The sequence below is a fragment of the Xenopus laevis genome, chromosome 3L (genome assembly GCF_017654675.1).
Source record: "Xenopus laevis strain J_2021 chromosome 3L, Xenopus_laevis_v10.1, whole genome shotgun sequence".
Taxonomy (NCBI): Eukaryota; Metazoa; Chordata; class Amphibia; order Anura; family Pipidae; genus Xenopus; species Xenopus laevis.
The window spans coordinates 153,540,700-153,553,461 of record NC_054375.1 but is presented as its reverse complement, the minus strand read 5'-3'; the positions used below and the strand labels follow the sequence as shown (position 1 = coordinate 153,553,461).

General features: G+C 41.9%; 1 protein-coding gene across 3 annotated transcripts in view; it reads left to right on the top strand.

Moving 5' to 3' along the window:
• The window catches only part of LOC108711756 (centrobin), a 30,006-nt gene that overhangs the window by 4,527 nt on the left and 12,717 nt on the right, over positions 1-12,762 (top strand). For 2 of the 3 annotated variants that reach the window (XR_005966420.1, XM_018253777.2), the window contains exons 5-8: positions 3,936-4,077; positions 7,469-7,585; positions 8,944-9,060; positions 9,144-9,242. Coding sequence is in view for 2 of the 3 variants with exons in the window: in XM_018253777.2 (XP_018109266.1) it covers positions 3,936-4,077; positions 7,469-7,585; positions 8,944-9,060; positions 9,144-9,242 (475 nt within the window). In the remaining variant the exon portion in view is untranslated. The remainder of the gene's footprint in view (positions 1-3,935; positions 4,078-7,468; positions 7,586-8,943; positions 9,061-9,143; positions 9,243-12,762) is intronic. The other variant, XM_018253778.2, reaches the window with a different exon arrangement.

Here is a 12,762-nt window from a genome sequence, read left to right as displayed (position 1 = left end):
ACCCAAATCCATCCCCTAATTTGCATATGCGAATCAGTGAGGGAGGAGGGAAAAAGAGATGATTTTAAACTAAACCCTAAAAATGAATAGGGTTAAAATGGCATATTTTCTATAATGAACTTATTGCACCAGCCCAAATCTTCAGCTTGTCAATAGCAGCAATGATCCAGGACTTCAAACTTGTCACAGGGGGTCACCATCTTGGAAAGTGTCTGTGACACTCACATGCTCAGTGGGCTCTGATTGGCTGTTGAGAAGCTAAGCTTAGGGCTCGTCACTAATTATCCAGCAGAAAATGACCTTCCCTGGCTGTAATATAAGCTGATGCTACAGGTTTGCTGATTATTAAATTCTGATGCTAATTGCACTGGTTTCTGTGCTGCCATGTAGTAATTATTTGTATTAATTACTAATCAGCCTTATATTGTGACATTTCTATTCTATGTGTACTGTATATTGTGAGTGGGTCCCTAAGCTCAGTAAGTGACAGCAGCACAGAGCATGTGCAGTGAATCAGCAGAAAAGAAGATGGGGAGCTACTGGGGCATCTTTGGAGACACAGATCTTTACTGCTAAAGGGCTGTGGTTGCCTTGGGCTGGTACAGAAGCACAAAACATCATGTACAACATTTCTACCTACTTCTTTAGTTTAACTTTCCATGTCCTTTTAAGGATTCGGCCGAATCCTACGAAAAGGGCCGAATTCAGCCTGAATCCTGTGCATCTCTATTTCAAATAAAATGCTGGGAATTGTAGTTTATCAAGCTTTATTCATGGGCTTGAATGGGAAGGTTGAGTTAGTATTACCTTTTATTATGATCTTGCCATTTATGGTCATTCCAGTCACTGCTTGCAAAGGTAAGTGGAACCCTACACTGTTATATTCCAAACTGTAAAGCTCAACTGTAAGGTAACTTTTAGTATGTTATAGAATGGCTAATTCTAAGTAACTTTTCAATTGGTCTTCATTATTTATTTTTTATAGTTTTTTGAATGATTTGCCTCTTCTTCTGAGTCTTTTCAGCTTTCAAATCGTGGTCACTGACTCCATCTAAAAACGAATGTTCTGTAAGGCTACAAATATGTTGTTGTTGGTACTTTTTATTCATCATTTTTCTATTCAGGCCTCTCCTATTCATATTTCAGTCTCTTATTCAAATCAGTGCATAGTTGCTAGGGGAATTTGGACCCTGGCAACCAGATTGCTGACATTGCAGCCTGGAGAGCTGCTGAATAAAAAGCTAAATAGTAGAAAAATTACATCATACTTATAGTTAATTTAAAGGTGAACAACTCCTTTAAGTCGTTGAAAAGCCACCGTGAATAATTATAAAGTGTGTTGGCTCTACGGCCCAGTACATCTCATGTTGAGGATACAATACAATTTTTACAGATCTTATTTTTACACATTAGACACTAGAGGGCGCTGATACCACTGTTCTATATAAAATCCTGTTTATACAATATCACCCCAGTGTAAGGGCATTATATGGAAAAAAATGTCAAGATTTGCTTTGCCTTGTTTGCCATTATTTCTCCCAGACCTGCCCAAAAAAAGAGAATATGGCAATTTTCCTTGAAGGCATCACCTTGGTTATCTAGCCAGATGGCAGTGAGAATGCTGAAGACACTTGGTCATGTTAATCTGCATGTTCTGCTAGTTAAAGGGGAACTACCGCGAAAATGAAAATTTAATAAAAGCTTCTTCATACTGAAATAAGAAACTTTCTAAATACGACCAATTAAATATTCTGCATCATTTGTAAAATAATCAAGTTTTTATTCACTATCCCTCTCTCAGCATCTGTTTCTCTTCATTCTGTCTTCATGCAGCAGTTGGGTGTCAGATATTCACTGACAGTTAGATCCAATATATCTTATAGGGGGGCTTCCTTTCCTAGCAGATGTATTAGAGCTCACTCAAATAACTGATTCCAGTACAAACAAGATCTAACAAAATAACTGCCTTTTGCACAAATCCTGCATGTAGAGAGACATGATGTCTGGTGAGTTTAATAGAGTGAGCTCTAATACATCTTCTAGGCAAAAGGAGCCCCCCTATAAGATATATTGGATCTAACTGTCAGTGAATATCTGACACCCAACTGCTGCATGAAGACAGAATGAAGAGAAACAGATGCTGAGAGAGGAATAGTGAAGATAAACTTGATTATTTCAGATGCAGAATATTTAATTGACTATTTACAAAGTTTCTTATTTCAGCGTGATTATATATAGCGCTTATATTACATTTTTCATTTTCACTATAGTTCCCCTTTAAGGTACGGAGCAGATTGAATATGGAACTGACCAGTCCAAAATACAATGAAGTCAGACATTTGGTAGCTAGAGGTTAATAACTGGTAGTAGTGGTGTTGGTCCCAGTCGGACCTGGGATTCAAAATAGGCCCTGGCATTTCAGCTACACAAAAGCCCAAACAGCCCCCAGCAGCCCAATACATAATGAGTGTCTAATGGCATCTTACAGCCGCTTCTCTGGCATTTGCCAGAACTCACAGATTACCAGTCCAGGCCTGGTCCCAGTGCCTTATTTAGTCTTGTACTTGTAGGTGTATTCGTTCTTGTATTAAAGTGATACTGACGTTTGTATAAAAAAAGGAACGTGTCTGTATCGGTGAAAAGAAGCTGCACGATAAATATAAGCAGCTAAAAGCCGCCCCCAGCCCAGCGAACCTTAGTAAAGGTGACCCTCCAATGCCGTTAAAGGACCAGTAACCTCAAATTTTGTTTTAAAAAAAATTCGTTAGTATACATTGAAAAAAAAAAACCCACCAAGACAAATTAAACGTTAAAATCGCAAAGTCTTTATTAAGAAATAACTTACTCAAACTCCACTTGCGCTCCTCTTCAGAAAACGATCGGGAGATCCATTGTGCGTCGCTCGGTTTCTCCTCCCTGCCTTCCTTATAGGAGATATCCAGCGCGGAGAAATCGAGCGCCGCATGATGTATCGTCAACTTGCCGCCTTTTCTGAAGAGGAGCACAAGTGGATTTTTGGTAAGTTATTTATTAATAAAGACTTTGTGATTTTAAAGTTTAATTTGTAGGGATGCACCGAATCCAGGATTCGGCCTTTTTCAGCAGGATTCGGCCGAATCCTTCTTGCGTAACTTTTTGTCAGCAAACAAGGAAGTAAAATTTTTTCCCCTTCCCACCCCTAATTTGCATATGCAAATTAGGGTTTGGATTCAGTTCGGTATTCGCCCGAATATTTCACATAGGATTCCGGGGTTCGGAATTGTGAATTTGGTGCATCCCTATTAATTTGTTTAATTTTTATTTGTGTATTTGTTTTTTTCAGTGTATACTAACAAATTTTTTTGATCTTACTGGTCCTTTAAATCATCTTCCTGAGTTGTTTCAGTCACGCTGGGCAGCACGGTCCCTCCATAGGCTTGTTACAAATGAAAACATGACTCCAGCCTATGGAGGGACCACGCTGCCCCCAGCCCAGTATGACTGAAACAACTCAGGAAGATGATTTAACGGTGTCGGGGGGTCGCCTTTACTAGGGATGCACCGAATCCAGGATTCGGATTCGGCTGAATCCTTCTGTCTAGAAGAACCGAATCCTAATTTGCATATTCATATGCAAATTAGGGGCAGGGAGGGAAATCGCATGACTTTTTGTAAAAAATGTTTCCCCTTCCAACCCTTTATTTGCATATGCAAATTAGAATTTGGTTCGGTATTCGGCCAAATCTTTCACGAAGGATTCCGGGGTTCGGCTGAATCCAAAATAGTGGATTTGGTGCATCCCTAGCCTTTACTAAGGTTCACTGGGGGCGGCTTTTTAGCTGCTTATATTTCTTCTGCAGCTTCTTTTCACTGCTACAGACACATTGCTATTTTTATAGAAACGTGTCTGTATCATTTTAACTACACAACATATTTCTATATTTTATCATTCCCAGTGCCCGGCCAGTGTCTCCCACTCGTTCCCTGTCTGGTTTGGAGGGACTGTTTCCTCACTACACATCTCTGTATAAAGCCGCTCCTGCTTTCCCTGACCTGCAGCTGAGAGACGCCTTGGAGAGAGAGACCACACGACGGAAGGTATTGGTTATATGTGCAGCAGTGCCAGCGCTTCCGTTACCCACAGTATGGCTATATAGTATAGTATAGTAATATAGTATGGCTACTATATACAAAGGCCAACAAGGGACAAAACATTGTAGTTCAGGGAACGGTGGTTCAAGCTTCTGCTAATACATCTCACTGTTTGGCGCTTATTTCCCCTTCTTAACTGCACCTTTGTCCCTGTCTCAATACAATCGCTGCTGCTGTTTCTCTATCTGTGTCTTGCTTTTCTGTTTCCCTTGCTTCCTAGTTGAATGGGTGCAACCCTAATGGATATTTTACAAGACTAAAGGTGGCCATACACGGAGAGATCTACTTGATTGGCAATGTCGCCAACCGAGCGAATCTCTCCCCTTATATGCCCAGCTTGAGGTGGGCAATATCGGGCTGATCCGTTTGTGGGCCCCAGGGCCTAACAATCGGATCCTAACGATGGCTAATGTGCGGTCGGATCGCGGGACCGCATCAACGAACAGGCCGCAATCAGATGGGATTTTTAGTCCCCTCCGATCGACATCTGGCCGACTTTCGGCCAGATCTCGATCGGGGAAGCCTGTCGGAGGGCCCCCTACACGGGCTGCCAACTCGGTCTGTCTGCAGCTTTTATCAGCCCGTGTATGGCCACCGTAAGCCTTACTGAGAATAGGGGGGCGGTTTTAGACAGTTAAAAGGGGTGGTTCCCCTTTCAACACTTTCTTTCTTTCTTTTTTTTAATTCAGTTGATTTCAGATTGTTCACCAGAAATCAAGACCTTTTTACAATTCATTTCTATTTTTTTTTTTTTTTTACAATTTTTTTCAAAATCCAAGTTTAAAGTTGAATGTTGGTGTCTCTGGTGTTTGAGTCTGGCAGCTCAGTAATTCAGGTGCAGATTCTGAGCCGTTATAATTTTGCAACATTTAGTCGATTCATTTAGTTGATACAATTAGTCCATACATTTCTCAGTAGGATCTATGGGGATTATTAGCAACTATTGTATCAATTCTAACAGCTGCCTGTAACTCAGAGATTCTGCTCAGCAGGGACAAACATAAGAAATGTATCAACTAAATGTATCAATTTAGAACTGTTAAAGGGGAACTCAATAAAAACACAACTTAAAGGGCTGGTTCACCTTTAAGGTAACTTTTTTTTATGATGTTATAGAATGGCCAATTCTAAGCAACTTTTCAATTGGTTTTCATTATTTATTCTTTTATAGTTTTAGAGTTATTTGCCTTTTTCTTCTGACTCTTTGCAGCTCTCTTCTAAAAAAAACAAATGTTACTTTTTATTCTTGATCCTTCTATTCAGGCCTCTCCTATTATTATTCCAGACTTTTATTCAAATCAATGCATGGTTGCTTGGGGAATTTGGTCCCAGAATGCTTAAAATGCAAATTGAAAAGCTGCTGAATAAAAAGCGAAATAACTCAAAAACCTTGCAAATTGGCTCAGAATATCACTCTCTATGTCATACTAAAAGTTATCTCAAAGGTGATCAACCCCTTTAAGTTTTATGAAAAGTAAACATAATTTCAGACAACTTTGTAATAAACATCAATTAAAAAATATGCAGCCTTTTCATGATTAGTTCCATAAGCCTAGCCCCCTGCTCTCCTGCTGAGCTTTCTGACTACTTTGCTGAGCTGCCTGACTACTGTTACTTTGTATCAACAGCCATCTGTCCTCAGCCTGCATCCTCCAAACCCCACAATTCCCTGCACATGTGATTTCAACAAGGAAAGGAACATCCCAGTGCAATGCATTGTGGGTTATGTAGTCCCTCCATGCTGTCTGTAAGCTGTGGAGAAGTTGTTACAATGTGTAACATCAGTGTTTAGTCCCTCCTTCCCTGCCAGGATTTTAAATGATGCAGAAATCCAAATCCAGCTGTTACACAGCTGGATTTCAGCAAAGGAATGGCATTTATTCATAGTTTCTGAAGAAACAGGTAACTGTGATGGGTATATTAGGGTTTTCTGTGTTATGTGGGCCTCTTTATCACATTTTGGTTTGGAAACCGAAGTTCCCCTTTAATGAAACTCCGGGATTCTGCTCAGCAGGGAAAAAGTTAACAAATGTATCAACTAAATGTATAGATTTAGAACAGTTAAAAAGTCTGCAAACCCCCCCCCTTCAGAGTTGAAAAATGCAATATTCTTACACTTTAATATTAGAAGAATGGTCACACATAGAAAATAATTAGGGAAAAGTCTTTATTTCTGGTGAACTTTCTGAAACCAACTGAACTGAAAAAAGTGTTGGAAGGTGAAAAACCCCTTTAAAGGGGTTAACCTTTGCATTAACTGTTAGTATGATGTAGAGACTGATATTTTGAGACAATTTGCAATTGGTTTTTATTATTTGTGGTTTTTGAGTTATTTAGCTTTTTATTCAGCAGCTCTCCAGTTTGCATCTTAAGCAATCTGGTTGCTAGGATCCAAATTCCCCTAGCAACCATGCACTGATTTGAATAAGAGACTGGAATATGAATAGGAGGGGCCTGAATAGAAAGATGGGGAATAAAAAGTAGTACATTTGTAGCCTTACAGAGCATTTGTTTTTGTAGATGAGGTCAGTGATGCCCATTTGAAAACTGCAAAGAAAAAGACAAATAATTCAAAAACTATAAAAAAAATTAAATAATGAAAACCAATTGAAAAGTTGCTTAGAATTCTATAACATACTAAAAGTTTCCTTAGAGATGAACCACCCTTTTTACGGAGCAAGCACAGACGGGCTGTCCATTTGTCTGAGCCGCTGGTACTTTCTCCCATTCCCCCCTCCCTGTTGGTTTCTCCACCTTTCAGTCATCTGTCAGGACTGTGGATCAGCTGTTAAGCCGCTGTGCTGTAATCTCGTTAATGGATCACGTGGTGCCGGCTTTAATTAAACCTGCTCAGCCGTGTGCTAATTACCCCCGATCCCTTGTAACAAGGTATACCACTTTAGTTGGGGTCAGTCCCCAGCTCTAAGCTGGCCATAGACGCAACGATCCGATCGTACGAATCCAGGATTCATACGATTTTCGGACCGTGTGTGGAGAGTCCCGACATTTTTCGTCCGGTGGAAATCGGACAGGTTAGAAAATTTCTGTTGGCTGCCGATAATATCTGTGCGTGTATTGCCGATCGTACGATTTTTAGTAGGAGACTGTCACCAGCTTTGTCAGACATAACTATCGTACGATTACTGTCAGGGGCAGAACATTGGCTGATCTGTTCTTTAACTACTTTATTTGATCTGACTGGTAAGACTTTGATCTGAATGGTTAGTGGCAGGTCGGGAGATGGGGAAGTCCGATCGTACGTTGATTCGTACAATTGGATCTTTACGTCTGTGGCCAGATCTAGTGGAATATTAAGGACACCTCCCTCTCTCTTTAGCACCTGGAGCGTCACATTCAGAACCTGCAGAACGAGATGCTGGAGTTACAACAGAGACTAACTGTCACCCTGACGGCCGACAGCAGGAAGGACACTATGATCCAACAGCTGGACCAGGTGATGTTACCTGTACTGTTACTCTCTCTGGGGCTCATTTACTAACACAAAGTACAATATTGCTTCTGCACTTATTCTATTGCCAGTACCAACAGTTAGAGTCCTGCGCGGGTCCATTTTTTGGGACCCGACCCGTACCCGCACCCTGCAACCCGCATTCTTACCCGCTTGGACCCGCAACCCGACCCGCAAGTATCTTCTCTGCAACCCGGACCCGCGACCCGCTGACCATCAAGAATCAGGAAGTGCTGTCATTATAAACCGGAAGTGACATCAACGGAAGTAGATATGATCAGGAAAAAAAGGGAGTTAAACCGGAAGTGCTGTCATTGTGTACCGGAAATGACATCATCGGAAGTGGACGTGACCAGAAAAAAGGAGCAAATATTTATATTGAGAAGACCCGCACACCCGCAGAACCGCCGACCCGCGGGTATACCCGCACCTTGAACTTCAACGAAAAACCTGCATGGTACTGCAGGTTTTTGTGGGTAACCTGCACGTACCCGCGGGTACCCGACCCACTGCAGGACTCTACCAGCAGTTAAATCCTTGCACACAAGAATAAGAATAAGGTGCAAACTACTGGGCACCTGGATGGAGGAGATCAACACAAACTAGCAGAAACTCTAGAGTTTTTGTGAATAAGTGGCATTTTATTTAAAAAAGTTGGATTTTTTTCTTAAAGGGGGTTGTTCGCCTTTAAATTAACTGTTAGTATGACGTAGAGAGTGATATTGTGAACAATTTGCAATTGGTTTTCATTTCTTATTATTTGTGGTTTTTGAGTTATTTAGCTTTTTATTCAGCAGCTCTGCAGTTTGTGATTTCAGCTGTCTGGTTGCTAGGATTCAAATTACCCTAGCAACCATGCATCGATTTGAATATGAACAGGAGAGGCCTGAATAGAAAGACGAGTAATAAAAGGTAGCAATAACAATACATTTATAGCCATACAGAGTATTTGTTTTTTTTAGATGGGGTCAGGTGAAAACTGGAAAGAGTCAGAAGAAGAAGAAGGCAAATAATTCTAAAACTACTAAAAAGAAAAAAATGAAGGCCAATCGAAAAGTTGCTAGGCATAGGACATTCTATGACATACTAAAAGTTTAACTTAAAGGTGAACCAGCCCTTTAAGTTTTGTTTAAGCTCCAATTAAAATTTTATCAAACAGCCCCGTAAAAGTGAACTGTCCCATTAATGTATTTGTGTGTCGCGTGACCATCTTGAGTTCCCATGGTGTTGTCAATATACGTTGTGCCCATGCCCTTCAGATTATGTGCAAATAGCTGTAGATAGAAGAATATTACTGGCCATTGGGCATTAAATTACAATGAGAACTTCCCCTTTATCCCCAGACCTTGGCGCTGGTGGTGGGAGGATGGAAGCAGCAGGAGCAGAAGAAAGAGGAGACTCTGCACCAGCTGTGCAGGCAAAAAGAAAAGGCTGAGCAGGCCCGAGCCAAGGACATGGAGGTGGGTCAAATGGAGACCACGCCCCTCGGCCCCACCCGTGACACCTATTCATCAGTCTCTAATGTGACTTCTCATCCTTTCAGGTATTGACTCAGGTGCGCCAGGAGCTCTGCCAGGCACAAGAGGCTCTTGCCGAAGAGAAGCAGATCTCAGCCGAGGCAAAGGAGGAGGCCCACAAACTGGTAGGTGATTGGGAACAATCCGGAACAGGGTGTCCTCTCCCATAGAGCTTTAAGGAGAACTAAAGCCTAACTAAAGAAGTAGCTAGAAATGTTGTACATGATGTTTTGTGCTTCTGTACCAGCCCAAGGCAACCACAGCCCTTTAGCAGTAAAGATCTGTGTCTCAAAAGATGCCCCAGTAGCTCCCCCAGGGTCGGACTGGGCCGGCGGGACACCGGGAAAAAACCAGGTGGGCCCCGGCTTTTGTGGGCCCTGCCAACCCAGAACCACACCCACATCCACGATAGAAAGGCTTCTTAATGCTAGAAAAGCATTGCGTGGCGGTGCATGCGCACACACTCGAAGCGCCAGCACATGCATACACACGAGCTGCGCCGGAGCAGCACGGGGGTCAGATGGGTGGCCATGGGGCAGCAGCCCCGGTGGGCCCCGGGCCCCCCAGTCCGACCCTGAGCTCCCCATCTTCTTTTCTGCTGATTCACTGCACATGCTCTGTGCTGCTGTCACTTACTGAGCTTAGGGAGCCACTCACAATATACAGTACACATAGAATAGAAATGTCACAATATAAGGCTGATTAGTAATTAATACAGATAATTACTACATGGCAGCACAGAAACCAGTGCAATTAGCATCAGAATTGAATAATCAGCAAACCTGTAGCATCAGCTTATATTACAGCCAGGGAAGGTCATTTTCTGCTGGATAATTAGTGACGAGCCCTAAGCTTAGCTTCTCAACAGCCAATCAGAGCCCACTGAGCATGTGAGTGTCACAGACACTTTCCAAGATGGTGACCCCCTGTGACAAGTTTGAAGTCCTGGATCATTGCTGCTATTGACAAACTCAAACTTTAGCCTCGTGCAATAAGTTCACTATATAAAATATGACATTTTTAGCCACATTCATTTTTAGGGTTTAGTTCTCCTTTAAAGGGCCACTGCGCTTTAATATTTTTATTTCCACAATGGATTTACCTGTTGGAAATATTTGAGGGTTGGATATGTATTTGCTATGAACATTATATCTCTGTAGGTTCTATTGACTCCGCTTTCAGTTTCAACCTTAAAGGGATACTGTCATGGGAAAACATGTTTTTTTCAAAACACATCAGTTAATAGTGCTGCTCCAGCAGAATTCTGCACTGAAATCCGTTTCTCAAAAGACCAAACTGATTTTTTATATTCAATTTTGAAATCTGACATGGGGCTAGACATATTGTCAGTTTCCCAGCTTCCCCCAGTCATGTGACTTGTGCTCTGATAAACTTCAATCACTCTTTACTGTTGTACTGCAAGTTGGAGTGATATCACCCCCTCCCCCCAGCAGCCTAACAGAATAATGGGAAGGTAACCAGATAGCAGCTCCCTAACACAAGGTAACCGCTCCCTGGTAGATCTAAGAACAACACCGAATAGTAAAATCCAGGTCCCACTGAGACTGATTCAGTTACATAAAGTAGGAGAAATAACAGCCTGCCAGAAAGCAGTTCCATCCTAAAGTGCAGGCACAAGTCACATGGCTGGGGGCAGCTGGGAAACTGACAATATGTCTAGCCCTATGTCAGATTTTAAAATTCAATATAAAAAAAAAAAAATCTGTTTGCTCTTTTGAGAATTGGATTTCAGTGCAGAATTCTGCTGGAGCATCACAATTAACTGATGCATTTTGAAAAAAATATGTTTTCTCATGACAGTATCCCTTTAAGCCGCCATTGTCTCGGTGGCAGGTGGCCACAAACTTCCTTTGGAACTAACTGGCACTTTCTAGAGCAGTGACCACTCCCGAGGATTTCTCATTACCTCCAATAAGAAATGAATTTATTCCAGCAGAGAGATCCCTCTGTACTAATCACAGCTCTGCTTGTAAAAGTAACAGCATAGTGGCCCTTTAATGGAAACTATATTTCTTTATTTTAAATGAAAGGTAAAGCCTATAACAACAATGGCTTCTATAGTGAACTTACTGTGCCAGCCCAGAGGTCCAGCAGCCCTATAACAGTTATGATCCAGGCCTTCCCAGTCGTCCCCAGCAGCTCCGCATCTTGTTAGACATCTATTGTGTGTCAGTGGCACTGCACATGCTCAGTTGGCTCTGGGCTGCTGCTGAGAATCTAAGCTTAGGGGTTCTGGAAAATTATCAAACCAGAAAATGAGCTGGTGCTACAGGGCTGATTATTAATTAATTCTGATGCAGAATGCATTGGTTTCTGATCGGGATGCACCAAATCCACTTTTTTGGATTCTGCCGAACCCCCAAATCCTTCGTGAAAGATTCGGCCCGAATACCGAATCGAATCCGAACCCCAATTTGCATATGCAAATCAGCGAGGAGGAGGTAAAAATAGTGCCTTTTTACTTCCATGTTTTGTGACGAAAAGTCACATCATTTTAAGGATTTGTTTCGGCCAGGTTCAAGGATTCGGCCGAATCCTGCTGAAAATGTCCGAATACCGAACCGAATCCTGGATTCGGTGCATCCCTAGTTTCTGAGCTGCCGTGTAATGTGAATTTGAATTCAAATTCCTAATCAGAATCACAAGTGTGGACCAGCGCCTGAGAGATCAGAAATACAATATGATGTTGTATATTCCAATTAGGTTATATAACACCCTGTGTAGCTATAGCTCCTATTTGTGCAATTATTAAAGTCAACTGTTCTTTTCCCCTTTAAATTTGACAACAGCGCTTCACTCCAGCAGCCTTCACCAATTTAGCAGAAATGCAAGAGCCAATCTGGGGGTAGCGCATATATTATTTCCCCGGTGTGGATCCTCCTCACAATGTACCTTTGGCTCCAAAAAGGGAACATAAAGATTCCATAGTATAATTCTATTTTTACACATATACAATGAAGTCACATACTGTATAGTCACTTATGCAGGTTTGGCGTTCGGAGTATAGAGAATGATGGTTTTGCCGGCAAGTTAGATTCTCCTCGTGGCTTTCCCCGCAGCTCGTGATGACGTTACTCCCGCCTGACGCGTTTCGCCGATCCAATCGGCTTCCTCAGAGGCTCCTCCTAATCAGACTTATTTTGTGACTGGGGTTGCACCGAATCCATTATTTCGTATTTTGCCGAATCCCTGAATCCTTTGTGAATGATGTGTCTAAAAAAAGGGGCGCTCCAACCTCCCTGACGTATAATCAATTAAAACAGATTTTGGTAGCGGTAAACTTTATATTTAAAATCCGCTCACCACCGAGGCTTTTGCCCCGAACCCTCTGCTTGACAGTTTTTCTCCAAAAAATAGAAACATGGGTCACTAACCGCTCCTGTTAGGTGGACCGGTTGCAGCTCCCCGAACCCTCCGCAAACGGGAGAAAACCAAACTGAATCTAAATCCTGATTTGCTTATTCAAATTAGTGGCAGGAAAGGAAAAAGTGGAATAAAAAACTTGTTTTGTGAACAAAAGTCATGTGATTTCCCTTCCTGTCCCTAATTTACATATGCAAATTCAGATTTCAGTTTGGCCAGGCACAAGGATTCGGCCAAAACCTGCTGAAAAGGGTTGAATCC